The sequence below is a fragment of the Furipterus horrens genome, unplaced genomic scaffold, assembly GCF_987537825.1.
Source record: "Furipterus horrens unplaced genomic scaffold, mFurHor1.1.pri manual_scaffold_3, whole genome shotgun sequence".
In the NCBI taxonomy this organism is placed as follows: domain Eukaryota; kingdom Metazoa; phylum Chordata; class Mammalia; order Chiroptera; family Furipteridae; genus Furipterus; species Furipterus horrens.
In genome coordinates, this window is record NW_028327173.1 from 24,932,741 (window position 1) to 24,949,946 (window position 17,206).

Genomic DNA, 17,206 nt, shown 5'->3' on the forward strand with positions numbered 1-17,206 from the left:
GACTTTTGAGTATGTATAAGATTTTTCTCAAGGGTCTTTCCTTTTCCCCAGAGAGGAGTCACTCAGACTTGTGCTTGGGAGGATGCTTTCCAGGGCGTGGGTTTCTTACCGCTCATAAGCAAATTTTTACTTATTCCTGGATTTCAACATGGCCCCTCAACTCTACTTCTGCTGGTGCCTGGTGCCCCCTGGTCAAGAGGCTCTCTTGTTCCACTTTCCCAGAGTAAATCTGCCATCTCCTGCCACATTAGTGAGAAAATAGACTCTGTGCAGATAGAAGAGATGTTTTTGGCTGTTTACCCAATCCCAGCTTCCTCCCTTCTTTCTGATTTCATTCACCTGTCTCTGAATGGCCTTGGCAAGGGACTGTCTTAAGCATGAGCACATGACACAATTCTGGCCAATGAGAAGTGATGGAAAATCAGCTGAGAGCTTCTGGAAGAGTTTATCTTACTTTTTAAAAGGGTTATAAGACTGTCATTTCCTCTTCTGCATCTGGATATTGTCAGGTGGGAATGTGATGCATATTTTTTCTTTTTTCCTTTTTTAAATTTTAGACAAAGAGAAAGAAACATCAATGTGTTGTTCCACCTATTGATGCATTCCTGTATTGATTCTTGTGTGTGCCCAGCCCAGGATCAAATGTCGACCTTAGCATATTGGAATGAGCTAGCCAGCCAGGACTCCACTCACTTTCAACCATGAGGGGAAGGTCAAAGAAACCACAGACAAGACGATCTGATGTCCCAGTGTCTTTGAACTTCTGGATTAACCATCCCCAAAACCAGTATACCTAAAGATTCCTCAAAATGTGGAGTAAGCTCTGGTTGGTGTGCCTCAGTGAATTGAGTGCTGGCCTATGAACCAAAGGTTTCCCAGTTCAATTCCCTGTCAGGGCACATGCCTGGGTTGTGGGCCAGGTCCCCAGTTGGGGGCACATGAGAAGCAACCACACATTGATGTTTCTCTCCCTCTCGTTCTCTCTACCTTCCCCTCTCTCTAAAAATAAATAAATTAAATCTTCTTTTAAAAACTAAAAAAAAAAGTGGTGTTATAAGCCCACTATACTTTAAGTCCTAAAATGTGGTCTGAGAACACCAGAAGCACACCACCTCAGATCTTAATAGAAATGCAGAATCTCAGGGCTTACTCCTGACATACTGAATCAGGATCTGCATTCTAACAAAATCTCCAAGGGACTGATATGCTCCTTGGAGTCTGAGGAGCACTGCCTTAAACTATATGTAGCTATTTCCCTTCTTATTTGCAGCTGGACACATTTTAACTAACAGCATGGCTATAGCAAACACCTTTGGAACCAAGCCGCCATGATCTACAGTACATTAGTTTGGCTTTTCTTTTTGTTTCATTCTCCATCATCCTTCACTCTTGGTTCCTACGATTACTTCCCAAATGACCTCCCTGCTCCCAAGTTCCTTTCTCAGTCTCTGCTTCAGATTGATAGGCAACCAATAAAGTCTGCTCCATGAGCTCTTCTTGCTTAGAATAAAAGGGTAACTTACTAGAAGACTATTTCAGTGTTTCACAGTGAAAACAGGCCTCAAGAAAACTGAAATCAGGGACCCCAATACCACTAAGCTCCTCTCTGTCTTTTGTTCCTTCTTTAAGGACATTACATTTGGAGGAAAAGACCGAATCTATCCTGAGCATCAGAGGAAAAATGAAAGAAGGGCTGTAACTGATGGCCCTTGGGTCAGTGTCCAGGAGTGGTACAATGGGCAACAGGGCACTACCTTTGGTTCATCTTGGGTCAGAATTTAGCCCAGGACTGGAAAATTATGACTGGTTTTGTGATATGTGAGGAGTGGCTTTGGTATGAAGTCAGTGGCGAGGCAGCAGAGCAGTGAGGTAGAAGCACCTCAGGTTCCTAATGACACTGTTGAACCATGGAATTTCCGCACCCTGGCCCTCCAGCGGGCCTCCTGCATTATGAGATGATACATTTCCATAGTGAGTAAGTCACTTTGAATCAGCTCTGCTAGGTAGAGTTCAGAGCATTCTACTTAATTCATGTTTACTACCATGAATTCCCTGAAACTCACTTTCCTGGTGTCCAGACCTACCCACATTTCCCAATCTTGCTCCTCCTCTCTCTGGGTTTTCTACAATTTACCTACCTATAAAATAAGAATCAGGTGCATACTATTATGCCAAGCCCTGGTTTAGACACTACAGAGGAGCTGTTGAAGCAACATTGCTGTCATTATGGACCAGTAAAGGAGGCAGACAATGAGTAAAACTATTTTCTGAATGAGTAACATTACGAATAGAGAAGGAAAACTCTGACTCCAAAAAACCTCCGCCGCCTTGCGGCATACCTCTTCAGGGGAAAGGCTAAGGGAGTAAACCCCGACAGAAAATCCGGAGCCGGAGTCCCTAAGGCGGTTTGACGTTGTAGTCAACACCGGCAACTCCTGCGGCGCACCTGAAGCCAAGCTGTATTGACTCCGTCTTTCCCTTGGACCCTTCAGCTGCGAAGAGAGAGGGGGTCTGCTGCATGGGCAACAGCAGACCCTTCATATCACCCTGCCCAGGCTCTGTAGCTTCAGCTCCACTGGAGAGGACACTCCAGCGTCATCGCAAGATGTCGATTCAACACGGGAGGAGACAGATACCGTGTCACTCCCGAGTCGGACTGCACAGCCATTCTCGGCGGTGCAGATAGACTCTTAAGAAGCTACACCATCGTCTCTCGAGACGGACGGCTGCCGACGAACATTACGAATAATGCAGAGCAGGAGCTCAATCATTGTTGGCTGAAAGAGTTATCTTTGTCTACAGTGTATCCCACCAGAGTCTGGTTCAACAAACAGCCCCAGGGAACTGAGAGGCAGACCCTGTTCTTGCAGCCCTAGAACTCTAAAAAGGAAAGTATAACCCGGGCCTGCCCTCTGAAACTCCGAGGCCAGAAAGAACAGCGAATGCATACTGAGTGCTAATATTGTCAGGTCCTGTAAAACGTGCTTTTAGGGTACCCTCTCATTTAGTCCTCACTGACTCCAGGAGACTGTTCAAGGGCAGACGGAAGGCTCTGGAGGATAACAGGCCTGAAACCAGGCAGTCCGGACAGCGAGAATCGCTCTGGCGAGCCAGTCCTGACCCTTGGGTTTAGACCCGCTCCGGGTGACATTGTCTAAGTCCCTTCTGTGCTCTGGCCCGTGTGTGGTGTCTGACTCCCGGCACGCACACACTGCCTCCGCCGCGCCCCCAGCCTCTTTCCCCAGGGGTGTGTGGGGCAAACAGGGGAGGTCACTGAGATCAGTAGGGAGGGGGTTGGAGAAGTCAGTAGAGTGAGCAGCGGGGAAGGAGATCGCTGGGGAGAAAGACAATCGTGGACACTCGCGGTCTTCCCCACACCGCCCTCTGCTCCCACGCCCTCCAGCGCCGCCGCCAGGACCGACCTCCTCGGCTGGAAATGAAGGCATTGCTTTCCCCCACCGGGCGCCTCCACCCCTCCGCCTCAAACTGAAAGGCGACACAAGTCCTCTGCCGGCCCTTTGGCATGACCTACGGCCCCGCTTCTTCGGCCGGGACCTCGCAGTTCGGCCCCTTCTAGAGTCCCCTCCACGCCCACTCCCCCTCGGCTCGGGACCACTTGGTCTGCGCCGCCTGCATCCTCTGTGTGCCGGGCCCGCCCGCACTGCGGGGGAGAGGCGGGAGCCGCCCACGCCGCGCCCGCCGCTAGGCAGGGCCGTCTCCCTGGGACGCGCGCGGGCTCCGTAGCGCGCGGTAGCCGGGCGGGAGGCCATGGCGCGGTGAGCCGGGAGGGAACCCGCCGGAAGCCAGGAGCGCTGGGGCCGCCATGGCCCGGCGGCGGCGCCGCGCCTGCATCGCGCTGTTCCTGGTGCTGCTCTTCGCCTTCGGCACGCTCATGGGCCTGCGCACGCTCAAGGCTCCCGACGGACTCCCGGCTCTGGGCCCAGGCCTGGAGCTGGCGTCCTTTGAGCGACGCCCGGAGGGGGCCCCCGCGCCCGCGCCCGCCGCCCGGGCCCCGGCCGCCCCGGCCGCCCCCGCTGCGCCTCCGCCTCCGCCACCTCCGCCTCGGACAGTCGGCCCGGGCAGTCCCCCGGGGCCGGCCCCCGCGGAGGCCGAGTCCGCTCCTGGACAGAGTCTGCGCGTCTACTCAGACCTGCACGCCTTCTACTATTCGTGGTATGGGAGCCCGCGGCGCGAGGGCCACTACATTCACTGGGACCACGTCATGGTGCCGCACTGGGACCCCAAGATCTCGGCCAGCTACCCCCGCGGCCGCCATAGTCCTCCCGACGACTTGGGCTCCAGTTTCTACCCAGAGCTGGGGCCCTACAGCTCCCGGGACCCCGACGTGCTGCGGGAGCACATGACCCAGCTCAAGGAAGCCGCCATCGGTGAGCCCCCCTGTCCCCCTGGACCTCCCTGCCCCCCAGCCTCACCCTTCTTTCTCCCTACACGGCAATCCCGCGGGTCCAGTCACCGGGCCTTCGGCCCCACTCACCCGTCAGCCTGGCTTCTTATCCTTTCCACGAGGCACCGTCCCACTTTCTAGTGTTCAAACACACCAATCTCTGCTTTCTGACCCCTGACATTTCAGGGCCCTTTCATAGGCCAGAGCTGCTGGGAGAGCCTGTGGAAGGGAGCTAGGCCAGAGCTGACCCAGGTAGGGACAGCGAGGAGACGGGGCAGTCTTCATGTCTGCTGGGCTGGTTTGGGTAAGTGAAGCCTCGGTATCCTGGCGCCGCAGGAGTCTGGGATTCAGAGGAGTAACGCCCGCGATGGCCTCTGCTTTCACACCAGGTACAGGGTAGAGCAGCAGCCCTTCTGTTTCTGCTGGCTGCAGGAAGGAAAGGTTGCCCACGGTGCATGATGGACCCTGCTCTGTGTGGGGTCCTGGAGCTTTTCATCAAGGTCTCTGCTTGAAAAGAGGTCTCTGGGAACCTCCTTGGGGCAGGCTGGGGTGAGAGGCTCACCTGTTTCAGATTTTACAGAACATTTCAACTCATCTGGAAACAATTAATGAGCGAGGGAAAAAACTGACTGCCACAGACACTGAGAGGAGGTATTTGCAGTTAAATAACACAAAGCCTAGCCCTCAGGATTTTACAGTCTAGAAGGGCAGCCAGTCTAGACCAATGCTGTCTCCCGCGGAAAGAATACAATGACCTCTGTTCAGGGCTCTTCTTCCTTCGGGACCTCAGAAGTGCTCCTCTCTCCCAGGGATAGGGCTGTGACTTCCGGGTGGGTGTGGCATTGCCCATCTATTTCCCTTTGTTCTACTACTTGCTAATGTCAGCAAAAGCCGGGCTCCTACTGGACTTTTTTCAGGCTCCTTCCAGGTCTGGTGCGTTAAGGTTCCCCAGCCGCTGCGCTTCAGCACCGCGGGCGAGGACAGCTCCAGGGCCAAAGCTCTGGAATCTGATCTGCAGGAATGAAACTGGCAGGAGCCTCGCTCTAAGATTTCATTCAGAAACCATTTTGCAGTTGGACATGGTTTGTGAGGAAAGAAATCCCTGTTGTGGGGAAACTGTCTCTGAAGTAGCTTGTGTTGTGTCTCAGGTGTCCTGGTCTTGTCCTGGTATCCACCTGGCATGGCTGATGATAATGGGGAACCCTCAGATGACCTGGTGCCCGCCATTCTGAACACTGCACATCAGTATGACATCCAGGTAAGTCTTCAAGAAGAGATCAAGTGTCCTTTGGCCCATTCTGGAGATGTTCGTTTTTCTGCCCATAGTGCTAGTGCCTCCACCCAAGTTCTTGGCATTAGCCCAGCTATGGCAAATAAGTAGCAATTGTGGTGTTGGTGGTGGTGGTGGTGGTGGAGTCTAATAAATACTGCCTGTGTCACTCTTTTCTTTAAGTCTGAAAAAAGTTGGTAAAACTAGAGGAGAAATGGGAGACTACATATCACAATAATGGAGGTTGAGTTGGAGACCCTGACCCTGGACAGAGAACAGACAAGGGCCAAATGGGCCCACAAACAGCTCCAGCCTCAGCTTCCTACTGGGACACTGTGCTGGGCCTCAAGGTGCAGAGCACATGTGTTCTCAGTAGGTAGGCTCACTTTCAAGAGGAATGAGGGAGCTGAGCTGGCCATGTCCAGTTATTTCCTCCAAATGTACCAAATAAGTCATTTTCCTCTCCTCTGGCAGGGAAATGAGAGAGAAACACCCCACTCCTATTCCTGATCCCACCACCAACACGCTTAACAGGTCATAGCACATTTTCCTATCGACACAACTTTAGTATACTTCTTCCCATAGTTCTAGACATCTAGTGCCCATCATGTGGAACTGGTACATAAGGTGAAACCCATTAGCCATCCTTCCCATCAGAATGATTTCTTGATGCCTAGCTGTGGGAGGTGGGCACACATCTTGCCCTTCTTTTTTTGGCCCTGAGGGCAGTGACTGCTTTTATGTCTATTGTGCCCACCATTGCCAGGCCCTCTCCTGAACTCAGCCTCTCCTCTAGGCCATGGTTGGAACATGAGACTTATAGGTTGTGAGCCCTGGACAGATACTCACCAATATCTCCTGTTTGTGGCAGGTAGCCTTCCACATCCAACCCTACAAGGGCCGGGATGACATCACTCTGCATGACAACATCAAGTACATCATTGACACGTAAGGCTGCTCTGGGGCATGGATTTTAGTGGGGATGAAAGTAGTAGAGGAATAGAAGGTTTGACTTCAAGAGACAGAGCAGAATGCCTGTGTCCCCAGCAGTTGTTATTATTATTTTTAATTCTTACCCGAGGATATATTTGCTTTGCTTTTAGAGGACAGAGGGGAGAGAGAGAGAAAAAAATCGATTGGTTGGTTGCCTCTCATAGGCTTCCCAACCAGGGATTGAACACACAACCTAGCTATGTGCCATGACCGAGAATTGAACTCTCAACATTTTGGTGTATGGGGTGGTGCTCCAACCAACTGAGCCACATCAGCCAGGGGCCCCAGCAGTTATTTTATAGTAAAGAGTACTTGGCTTAGAATCAGCAACCTGGGCTTGAGTTGTTTGAATTCCAGTCCTGCAGCCTCTAATCTGTTATCAGAGGCAAGCCTCTTTACCTTTGAGTCTTATGAGAGTTATATGAGATAATATATGTGAAAGTAGCTTGTACAGTGCTTGCATATGTCATTCATGCATTCAAAAAATATTGAGTGACTTTAGGTATTTAGACTGTCCTTAAGCCCCGGTTGTGCAGTAATGGGTAGGTCTTGGAAGTTTACATTTTACGGTATGTTGGGGGTGCAATGGAGCAGAGTAGGTACACACAAAATCATATAGTGATCCATACTATGAAAAAGTAGTAATAAAGAATAAAGTAGGGTGTTGTGTCAAGATTGCTTTTAGAGATGACATGTGAACTAACATCTAAACGAAGAGGCAGCTCTGCAGAGATCTGGGGCAGGCAGAAAATTTCAGGCAGAGGGCTGTCAGATCCAAAGGTCATAGGATGGGACAAGCCTGATGGCAGAATAGAAGGTCCAGTGTGGCTGGAATGCAGAGATGGATGGGGATGGAGGTGGGAAGGGCCAGATCAAGTAGGTGGGGCCTTACAGGTCTTGGTAAGGAGCAATCAGATCTGATTTAATTGGAGAATGGAGCCCAGGTCATTGTGTTTCAGTAGGTTGGAGAGTCATCCAGTAAACCGAAAGGTCGCAGGTTTGATCCCCAGTCAGAGCACATGCCTAAGTTGCAGGTTCGGTTCCCAGTCAAGGCATGTGAGGGAGGCAACTAATCATTTCTTTCTCACATCAGTGTTTCTTCCCTCTGTCTCTCCCTCTTGTCCCCTCTCTCTAAAACCAACGGACTTGTCCTCAGGTAAGTATTTAAAAAAGAGAGAATGGATTATAAGGAGATAGAAGTGGGGGCCTGCAGTCCAGATGAAAGATGGTGGTGGCTTGGCCTAGGGCAGGAAGGCGAGGCTTGAGTGAAAAAATGGTAGGCTGGGCCCTGGCTGGTGTGGCTCAGTGGGTTGGACTTCGTCTGGAAAATGGAAAGGTTGCCAGTTTGATTCCTGGTCAGGGTACATGCCTAGGTTGTGGGCCAGGTTCCTGGACGGGGGTGTGAGAGGCAGCTGATCAATGTTTCTCTCCCTCTCTTCTCTAAAAATAAAATCTTAAAAAAAAGAAAAAGAAAAAGAAATGACAGGCTGAGGAGAGGAGGGAGGGAAATAGGTTCTTGCTTAGAGCCATGACAATCCAATTATGGAGACTGGCAGGATCCAAAATTGTGCTCAGGCATCAAGAAAGCTCTCATCCATGGCTGGTCCCACAGTTGTGCTGGCTTCTCCCATCCTATGCTGCCATCTCAGGCTCTTCTTCTTCCTGTTTTTCAGGTATGGCTCCCATGGCGCATTTTACCGCTATAAGAACAGCATGGGTAAGAGCCTCCCACTCTTTTATATCTACGACTCATACCTGACCACCCCTGAGGCCTGGGCCCATCTCCTGACACCAAGTGGGCCCCACTCAATTCGTAACACCCCCTATGATGGGGTCTTCATAGCATTGTTGGTGGAGGAGGGCCACACACACGACATCCTGGCCGCAGGATTTGATGGCATGTACACCTACTTTGCCTCCAATGGCTTCTCCTTTGGCTCCTCCCATCAGAACTGGAAAGCTGTGAAGAACTTTTGTGATGCCAACAACCTCATGTTCATTCCCAGTGTGGGGCCTGGCTACATTGACACTAGCATTCGGCCCTGGAATAACCACAACACGCGGAACAGGGTCAATGGCAAATACTATGAGACAGCCCTGCAGGCAGCCCTGACAGTGAGGCCCGAGATTGTCTCTATCACCTCTTTCAATGAGTGGCATGAGGGCACCCAGATTGAGAAGGCCATTCCCAAGAAGACTCCAACTCGTCTGTATTTGGACTACCTGCCTCACCAGCCCAGCCTATACTTGGAGCTGACTCGCCGCTGGGCGGAGCACTTCATCAAAGAGAAGGAGCAGTGGTTGATGTGAGGGGCCTGCCAACAGGGCATGAGGTGCTGATGTCCCAGCCTTGCTGGAATATTGTCACCATGTGGGGCTCAGCTGAGGTTATAGGTACATGCTGTCTCCAGGTCAGCAGCTGGGTGCTTCTGGGTGGACCAGCAAGCCTGGGCCTGTGTAGGAACAGAGCCTGTTCCGCTGGCAAGTGGTGTTGGGGCTGCTCTGCAGGTGCAGGAAACTGGGTGGTGTTCTGGAGAGGGAACTGGATGCAGAAGCTGGCAGGGGAGTGGACTTAGCCCAGGGAGGCTTCACACCCCCAGTCAGAACTTTAAAATGATCACTTCAGGCTTTGAATTCAACAGGTTGGTGTGATATAGTGGAGTTGCCAAGCCACTGCTCTTAGAAGATGGCCAGGGTTCTGGGCGTGCGTGCACCCTGCTCCCTCCTGCCAGCCTGTCTTCTCTAGGCCTCCTTCCAACATCGTCTATCTTCTCCAAGTTAGGGGACTGTATTTGAGACTTCCTAAAAGGCAAATTCTAGGTTTAAGCTCTTCCCAGATTCCCGAACCCAATTTTCAGGAAATAATCCAGAGCGCCCACACATTCATTTAACACAGACTAACCGATCACTTGACTATGTGCTGGGAGCAAACGAGCAGGAATGGCTCGCCTTCCTGCTGCCTCTGGATCCAGCTTCCCTCACGTGGTACAACCTTGTAGCCAGTGCTGCAGCAGTTACAGGTTTTCCTTTTCGCAGTTTCACCCTTGCTGGGAGTTCTGCTTCCTCTAAGAAAATACCTCTGTGCTCGGGCCTGTTTTCCCAGATGAACGCTTAGCTCCAGGGAGAGGACTAGGACATGCCCTCCCTTTAGCTGCCTGAACTCAGTGAGGCCCATTCACTAGAGCCATTTTCAGTGCTACTGGGATTTGTATTAATTAAACATGATGTGGTATTCTCAAGCAAGCACTCCTCTTGCTCTCTTCCACTTCACAAATTCTGACCCCTCAGTCAGATTCTGACAGATTTACATGTGGAATGATAACATAATGAAAAGAGTTTGCTTAAGAAATCAGTAGTTTAAGCAAGATTTCTAGAGGGGATATTTAAAAAAGCATTGCTTCTTTGCAAATAAACTAATACGCAAATTGCAAACACTCAAAGCCAGCCCTGGGACACCTTCTTGGCAAGAATCTTAGGATCTACTTGAGAAAATGTACATTGGCAACCACTATATTAAGTTTATAGGCTCAAGACTGAATCCCACTTCTGGGAACAGGGGTGTAAGGCAGAGGGGAGGTAGCACGCCCTATTGGGTACAAGGACTCCCAGCTGCAGTTAGGTAACTGATACTAAACCCCACTGGTGGACGGGTTAGGCCTGACCACCTTACTTGTGACTTAGGTGGGGAAACCAAGGCAAGCAGGGACAGGTGAAAAGGGTTGGATGGTGACCTGTAGTCATTTGCAGAAAAGAATAAAAGTGAGGCCTCATTTTACAAATATACAATTTGAAAAATACTAAAAGTATGGCAATGCTGATGGCAACCTGATTCAGTTCTTTGGAAGGTTTATCTGTGTCAAGGGTGATAAAAATGTTCAAACACTTTGACCAAGTAATCCTACCCCAAGGAAATAATTCAAAGAAGAAAAACAAACCATTTTCAAATATGTTTAATAGCATTGTTTTCTATTAAAGAAAAACAAAGTCCAAATGCCCGATTATACTTAGGTTTAACACTTGGTATACATATAAATACAGATAAAGGCTGTATTCATATGTAGACATTGGATTTAAATAAAGGTATTCCAGGTATAACTCATAATAATTTACTTTATGTCTTAAAGAGATCATAGAGATTTTCCAATTCTCTTTAATTTGGATCCCCCATCTCACTCCCTGCCAACTGAGCTGATGGCCCATCATTACACCAAAAGGCTGACTCTCCCCCAGGCAACGAGAGCACACCACACCACCGGCTCCTGTTTCAGAGGGAACAGTTTCAGCCCGTGGCTCTAGAACTTTACCCTAACCTGGTTCTAGCTTCAGGAGCACAAAACTCGTGTCTTTGGTCACTTGAGACAGCACCAACAGCTCTAGCTCATTTGGACCTTAAACGCCACCACTTCACTAGATTCCAAATGTTATTTAAATTAATTTCAAAAAAAAAAAAAAGGAAGAAATTTATCAGAGAGCATCCTAGGAATGTTCTTAAAGTCTCTATTCAGCTTTTGGCCAACATATGAAATTACAAGTAATAAATATAACCTCCTCCCCTAGGTGTGAGGCTCAACCAGCAGCTTCTGGGGCCTGGTCTACAAAGTTCAGAAAGATAAACTGCCTTAAAAGCATCAGACTAGTGATGCTGTAGCCCCAGTGACCTCTGCAAATGAGGCCTTGCCAGCCACTAGTGGACAGACACATGGTGTCCAGCATCAGTCCCTGGACCCTCCTGCCTCCCGAGTTTCACAGGCAGGATCCATGCGAGGGGAGCAGCCCGTACTTCTCTTGGAGAACAGCCGTAGTAGTTTCCAGGGCACTGAGGAAGAAAAGGAGGTCAGTTAATAGTCTGACTTCTCAAAGCCCCCCAGTCTGGTGATTAGGGACCTCTAAACTCTGGCATTACTATGATCATCAAATCCTTAGTGAATCCTTCTGAATCCTGAAAAAGCCAGCAAACACCAGCAAACTCTGTCTCACTCCACTCACCACTTCTCCAAACCTTCCTACCCTTGCCAGGGCAAGAGAGAGTGACAACCTTTATTTTGTCAAGGCCTTTTTTGCATCTTCCAACCTCCCTCAAATCCCATCCCCATGCCATGGGACAGAGACTCACCAGCCTGGACGAATGATGCTGAACTTGCCAGGCACAGACAAGTCAACCACAGTTGAGCCTAGGCGACACTCGGGGCTCTGGCCATCCCCAATTGGTCCCCCATCAATTACCAGGGACAACTGAGGCCAGAGGTCCTGGAACTCCTAAGAAGAGAGAGAGAGAGGAAGAATAGGGATACTACCTCTGGCCTCTGCAATGATGTCATATTGCAGGCAGGATTCCTTAGTAAGACAAGGGCCAGACTATCCAAAGACAGTAGACTTCTTACGCTAAGCAGGGGAAAGAACTTCATTTAGTTAAGGTCAGCTATGCTAAGGACACTGCATTAGCACCTAGGACACTACTTCCTATGAGGTTGGAAGCCCCCTCCCCACCATTAGCACCCCAAATAACACCTATCCAGAGCTCAGAGACGATCTTGCTGTACCAAAAAGAAATTCCACACATCGTTTCTGATGGGGAGATGTAAGTACAATGACTGGAGTCCTAGGTAGGAACGCAAAGATATGGGCTGTAGCCTAGGTTTTCCAAATCTGTGTGACCACATTAGGTTCCTATATCTACGGCTTTAAAATAAGACAGCTGCACTGGATGGTCCCTGAGGGTCCGTCTAGCTCTCGCACCCTGATCCTGGGATCTCAGTGGGACTCTGCATCACGGTGCAGAGAAGAAAACAGGGTGGACCCTGCAAGTGCAAGCCACCAACACCACTCCATCCTTGGGCTATGGGAAGGGTCCTCCCTCTGAGCTAGAAAGCATTGTCCAACCCCCTCACCTAGCCCCGACTCCTCACGAAGACACTGCAGTGGCAGTTAGGCCTGGAAATTTGGGACAGGGGATCATGAATACCAGCTGGATTAGTCAACTGCTTGCTGAAAACGTAAGCGTACCTCCCCGCATCCCCTTCTCCACTGCCTTGAGTATGGCCACCAGGACCAAGTAAAAGCCTAGTCTGAGGATAAGAAGGGATGCTGAGCTCTCACTTTCCAAGGCTCCTGAACCCACTTTCTACATCTGGGCATGGGAAACCCCATCACTTTACTATGCTCTACATTTAAGTTCAGTAAGAAAAAAACAGTGTGGTAAGCTGTATCTTTGTGTCCTCATTTGTTCTAAGCTATGCAGCCAACACAGGATTAGGATGATCCTTTCTTTGGCCTGGCTTATGGCAGAGGAAAGAGAACAGGGTCAGGAGACCCCCGGACAAGTGATTTAACTTTTCAGAGCCTTAATGTTCTTTATAGCACTATTGTAAAGACTTACGGCCTAATTACATTCTCCAATGACTGCTACCCCCACGAAAAGGGGAAAAATGATTATACCTATCATAATGGTTCTTATTTAAAAGATAGGAAGAAAACACCAATTCTCTCCCTCGTTTCTCAAACTTAGTAATAAAACCTTTCCAAGACTCTTGGATTCCTCCCACCCCATCTCCTGCCAAATGAGCTGACTTCCCACCATTAGACTCTTCTGCCAGGCAATTCCAGCAAACCATCAACCCCACTCATTCAGAGAAAACTATGTTCGGCCTGGTGACATTTCAGGGAGGGGGGTGAGGAGGACTGGGTAACACTCACCTCAACATTCAGAGAACTGGCCTGGGAGCTGAGGTTAGCGCTGGTGAGAGCAAGTGGTCCCCCAAACATCTGGGCCAAGTCCTGCATGAAGGCATGGTCAGGAATCCGGATGCCTACCAGCTATGAAGCAAAGGGAAAGGGAATCATGAGAAAGGACTGAAAGGGTGGAGGACGGGTCCAGCCTGGATCTCTGTGAAAGCCAAATGGCAGGAGTCTGAGGACAAAGACAAAATCTGACTCACAGGAGTGAAGGAGTTCAGGTCCTTATTGAGCTCCTCCGAGCGTTCCATCACCAGGGTCACTGGTCCTGGTAAAAGGTCTTTCAGGAGCCCCTCGGGTACTCGCACATGACAGTACCTGGGGAACAAAGGGGGCACAAATTTACCCAAGAACGAAGGGCCACTGCTGGGCCCAGTCCACACTCCAGGCAGATCCAGAAAAGAGGACCCCAGGGACTACAATAGGATCCACCTGTTTTCCCTCCTCACCTAAGAGCTTGAGGAGGTTGGGCCAGAGAAGCAGCCCAGGCTTGGAGCCCACATGCGTCTGTCTCCGAGGCTACAAACAGATGCACCGCTATCACGCTCCGTGTTTTATTTTCTTCAAAGCCCTCCCTACTAAACTAAACTACCGTGTTTGTTTCCCCAACCCTTTTTGTTTTTTAACCCCGCCCCTCCCCCCATCAATCACAAAAACGTCAGAAAAATGGGGACCCTGCCTGCCCCGTTCGTCGCTGCGTCCCAGCATCTCGTTCAGGGCCTGGCCGACGTTAAGTGCTCGATACACATTTCCAGTTCCGGATTCCTGGGTGAGCCTGGACAAGCCCCTCCCGTTCTCGGCGCCTCAGTCTCCCAAGCCTGTCACCGGAAGCCCCTCCCGCGGTGCCGCCCCTAGCGGGGCCGGGTCGGGGAGGCCTTACCTGTAGACGTCGGCCACGCGGCCCAGGCATACAGCCAGCGGCTTGACCTCGCTGCGGCCCTTGAGGCGGTACACGGCGCCCAGTGCTCCGGAGCAGCTCGCCGAGCAGGCCAGGCCGTACAGCGTATCGGTGGGGACGGCCACCACGGCGCCGGCGCGCAGCTCGGCCACGGCAGCCCGCAGCGCCTCGGTCCAACCGGCGCGCTCCGGGCTTCCGGCCCGCACGGCTCCGCTCCCCGGGAGCCGCAACAGCCGGGCCCCCGGCACTGCCCGAGCGGGGCTCGTTGGGCGGAGAAGGCGGCCGCTCCGAACGGAGCCCGCCGGCCCCTCGCTCAACCCCACGCTGGCAGCCACCGCGGCCCTTAGCCCTTTGCACGGACGCGCCGGAGACATCCGCCCAGGCCCGCTTCCTGGAGGAAGTGACGCGCCCAGTCAGCTTCCGGTCCGGGAGGCTCGGCCCCACCCCCGCGCCGGGCAGCTTAAAGGGACCACGACCCCCAGGAGGATTGAAGGAGACCGGTGGGGACGGGGCGGGGCGCAGATTTGCGGAGCCTTAGCGCAGCTCTGGGGAGGGGGGGCGGCCGAAAGGGGGGCGGTGGCCGGGCCGCGCAGGCGGAGATGGAATGGGGCCCCGGCTCAGACTGGTCACGGGGGTGAGAGGGGGCCCGTCGGGGCGGGGGGAATGGGCTCGGACCCTGCGCCAGCGCCGGCCCTGACTGCCTCTCGCTCTCTCCCGGGCAGGGAGGCTGCCGGTGTGGACCGTGGGAAGGCGGGGCTGGGGCTTGGCGGGAGGCCACCCCCGCAGCCGCCCCGGGATGAGCGCGCCCAACAGCTGCTGGACGCGGTGGAGCAGCGGCAGCGGCAACTCCTGGACACCATCGCCGCCTGCGAGGAGATGCTGCGGCAGTTGGGCCGTCGGCGCCCGGAGCCGGCTGGTGGCGGGGTCAGTGCCCACCCCGGGCTGGGCCTGGGAGGTGGGGACTTTGCTAAGCTCTAGCTTCCCCTGATGGGTGCAGGTGTCCCCACCGCTTTACTTCCCACCTTTCATCTGGTTGAGAGGCTCTGAAAAAGTTCAGTGCGGTCCAAATGCCAAGTGGCCCCAAGTGGCCATATCCTAGCGGGGCCTAATACAAGGCCTTTCCTCCCAGCCTCACTCTTTTCCTTTCTGTTCCAACCAGAATGTCTCAGCCAAACCAGGAGCGCCTGCCCATCCAGCTGTCTCCACCAGAGGTGGCTTTCCAAAGGATGCTGGCGATGGAGCTGCGGAGCCCTGACCGTCCCTGAGCCGGTGGCCCTGACTTTACTCCCTGTCCGGGGCTGGTGGCTGGACTCTGAACAACTGCCTTCAATAAGGGGGCCAGTCTTCACTGGCAGTGGCTGGAACTTGGCCCTCAGCCTGGGGTGGCAGCCCTGCTAGCAGCAGGGTTCACTCCCACTTCATCCTGGCTGAAGGCAGTGCTGAGCTTTGAAATGTAGCCAAGGAATACCCAGTCTGAGTTCCCGGATTTGGGCAGGCCAGCAGTGCCCTCCAGAGTGGTCTGGCTTGCTTTGGGGGATCCAGGTGGTGTTACATGTCCATGTCATGCTTTGGGGGTTCCTAGCCCCACAAAACACTTTTAAGCAGAGCCTTGATTAAAGGGAAACCTGCAGACTATCGTGGTGACCGACCTTTCCTTTCTGTCCCCTATCTAAGGCCGATGGCTGGTGAGGGAGGAATTGGTTGAACACTGTCAAACCACAGGTAGGGTTGGGAAGAAATACCACGGATAACTACCAGATTTAAATAAGCATTTAATTAGGATTTCATTAGTATTTAATATTGCTTTTTAAATTCCAAAAAGTTAAATTTTCACTTCTTAGCAGATATTTTAAAGTACAATATTAAGTTTATACAAAATGAGCAATTAAGCAAACACCATTATTTCACATTCTTCAAAAATACAAATTCATATTTACTCTTTTGGGTTTGGAGGTTTCTTCCTTTGGAAGTACTGAACCTGTAACGTTTTCATATCGCTCAGTGGAAGTCCGTTGTTCCCATGTTTCACACTTATATGAATTTGATAGGCTTTACAGAATCCAAATAAAATTATCTGGGATTTAAAAGAAGTGTCACCAAGACCTCTGGCCAATGACTAAAGTATGTCAAAAAAAGAAGGCTCTCGTGGGTCTTGCCTTTACTGGCCCGAAGATCTGAGCCAGAGATTCAGCAAAACATATTTCTAGCCACCTTCCCCAATCAGGTACTAGGAGTTCACAGGGAAAGGAAACAACCACTTTAAACTCTGACCCTCACCCCCACATTCACCAAAAAACAACGAAGGACTAGACTGTTGGGTCAGACATCACCCTAGGGGAGGCCTGAGGACATAGGGGAGAGGGCAAGAGAGGCCTTTGACTCGGCACCACTATGAATATAACAAGGATATTGCAAAAAACAGCCCTGGGTTTTGGTGAAAAAAGGTTTTATGAAAAACTTCCCCATAAGAAAAAGAGTAGAAACTGCACTGAGCTGAGAAAGTGACACTACATTATCACCCAGTTTTTGGCCCAGCAGACACACCACCAAAAGGGCAGTGTGTGGTTTTCAACTTTGCATCCAGTAAAAAAGCTTGTACTATGTACACATTGACATAAAGATCCAGTTTCATTTGCATTTTTCAGTGCAGACTGAGAAGCTCTCTCCTGAACAGGAGTTAACAGTGAGAAATGCCCAAACAGTGGTCATCAGTTTCCCCAACGGGCATGGGAAGAAACGGGGGACCCTTTTCCCTCTCCCGAAAACTATCCAAGAGGAAACAGGCTAAACTGATCACCAATCAGAAATATGCATAATTCAGTTTTGTTGCCTCTCCCCTTCCCAATGTTAAGGAATGCACAATTCCAGTCTATGTCACAGCAGAATCATTTGTATAATGGGTCTATGA

The 17,206-nt window shown here is 51.2% G+C and overlaps 3 protein-coding genes across 5 annotated transcripts; 2 read left to right on the forward strand and 1 right to left on the reverse strand.

Annotated features, from left to right (window-relative positions):
• Positions 1-3,719: 3,719 nt before the first annotated feature.
• MANEAL (mannosidase endo-alpha like) lies at positions 3,720-9,907 on the forward strand. Its single transcript, XM_090269142.1, has 4 exons — positions 3,720-4,388; positions 5,554-5,663; positions 6,547-6,623; positions 8,342-9,907. The coding sequence occupies exons 1-4, from the start codon at positions 3,824-3,826 to the stop codon at positions 8,976-8,978; spliced, it is 1,389 nt and encodes a 462-aa protein (XP_090125268.1). The 5' UTR covers positions 3,720-3,823; the 3' UTR covers positions 8,979-9,907.
• Positions 9,908-11,141: 1,234 nt separating this feature from the next.
• YRDC (yrdC N6-threonylcarbamoyltransferase domain containing) lies at positions 11,142-14,705 on the reverse strand. The gene is made up of 5 exons (XM_090269148.1): positions 14,281-14,705; positions 13,604-13,718; positions 13,362-13,481; positions 11,782-11,924; positions 11,142-11,484 (listed from the first exon to the last, which is right to left on the reverse strand). Exons 1-5 carry the CDS (start codon positions 14,670-14,672, stop codon positions 11,412-11,414), a joined length of 843 nt encoding a protein of 280 aa, XP_090125274.1. The 5' UTR covers positions 14,673-14,705; the 3' UTR covers positions 11,142-11,411.
• CUNH1orf122 (chromosome unknown C1orf122 homolog) lies at positions 14,290-15,630 on the forward strand. Of its 3 annotated transcripts, none has more exons than XM_090269146.1 (3): positions 14,290-14,798; positions 15,021-15,222; positions 15,458-15,630. In XM_090269146.1, exons 2-3 carry the CDS (start codon positions 15,175-15,177, stop codon positions 15,551-15,553), a joined length of 144 nt encoding a protein of 47 aa, XP_090125272.1. In that variant the 5' UTR covers positions 14,290-14,798; positions 15,021-15,174; the 3' UTR covers positions 15,554-15,630. The 3 variants fall into 3 exon arrangements, with proteins under 3 accessions (XP_090125272.1, XP_090125273.1, XP_090125271.1); XM_090269147.1 differs by having other exon boundaries at positions 14,351-14,721; XM_090269145.1 differs by lacking the exon at positions 14,290-14,798 and adding an exon at positions 14,854-14,932.
• The last annotated feature ends 1,576 nt before the right edge of the window (positions 15,631-17,206 follow it).

What these genes read in the sequence shown, in the direction of transcription:
- YRDC (XM_090269148.1), bottom strand. Translation starts at nt 14,672, where the DNA reads ATGTCTCCGGCGCGTCCGTGCAAAGGGCTAAGGGCCGCGGTGGCTGCC. An exon ending in ACCTGAACTCCTTCACTCCT is followed by an intron (nt 13,482 to 13,603) that starts GTGAGTCAGATT and finishes TTTGCTTCATAG; the next exon opens with CTGGTAGGCATCCGGATTCC. An exon ending in CCAGTTCTCTGAATGTTGAG is followed by an intron (nt 11,925 to 13,361) that starts GTGAGTGTTACC and finishes CTCTCTTCTTAG; the next exon opens with GAGTTCCAGGACCTCTGGCC.
- CUNH1orf122 (XM_090269145.1), top strand. Translation starts at nt 14,898, where the DNA reads ATGGAATGGGGCCCCGGCTCAGACTGGTCACGGGG. An exon ending in GGCTCAGACTGGTCACGGGG is followed by an intron (nt 14,933 to 15,020) that starts GTGAGAGGGGGC and finishes TCTCCCGGGCAG; the next exon opens with GGAGGCTGCCGGTGTGGACC. An exon ending in CGGAGCCGGCTGGTGGCGGG is followed by an intron (nt 15,223 to 15,457) that starts GTCAGTGCCCAC and finishes TGTTCCAACCAG; the next exon opens with AATGTCTCAGCCAAACCAGG.
- MANEAL (XM_090269142.1), top strand. Translation starts at nt 3,824, where the DNA reads ATGGCCCGGCGGCGGCGCCGCGCCTGCATCGCGCTGTTCCTGGTGCTG. An exon ending in GCTCAAGGAAGCCGCCATCG is followed by an intron (nt 4,389 to 5,553) that starts GTGAGCCCCCCT and finishes GTTGTGTCTCAG; the next exon opens with GTGTCCTGGTCTTGTCCTGG. An exon ending in ATCAAGTACATCATTGACAC is followed by an intron (nt 6,624 to 8,341) that starts GTAAGGCTGCTC and finishes CCTGTTTTTCAG; the next exon opens with GTATGGCTCCCATGGCGCAT.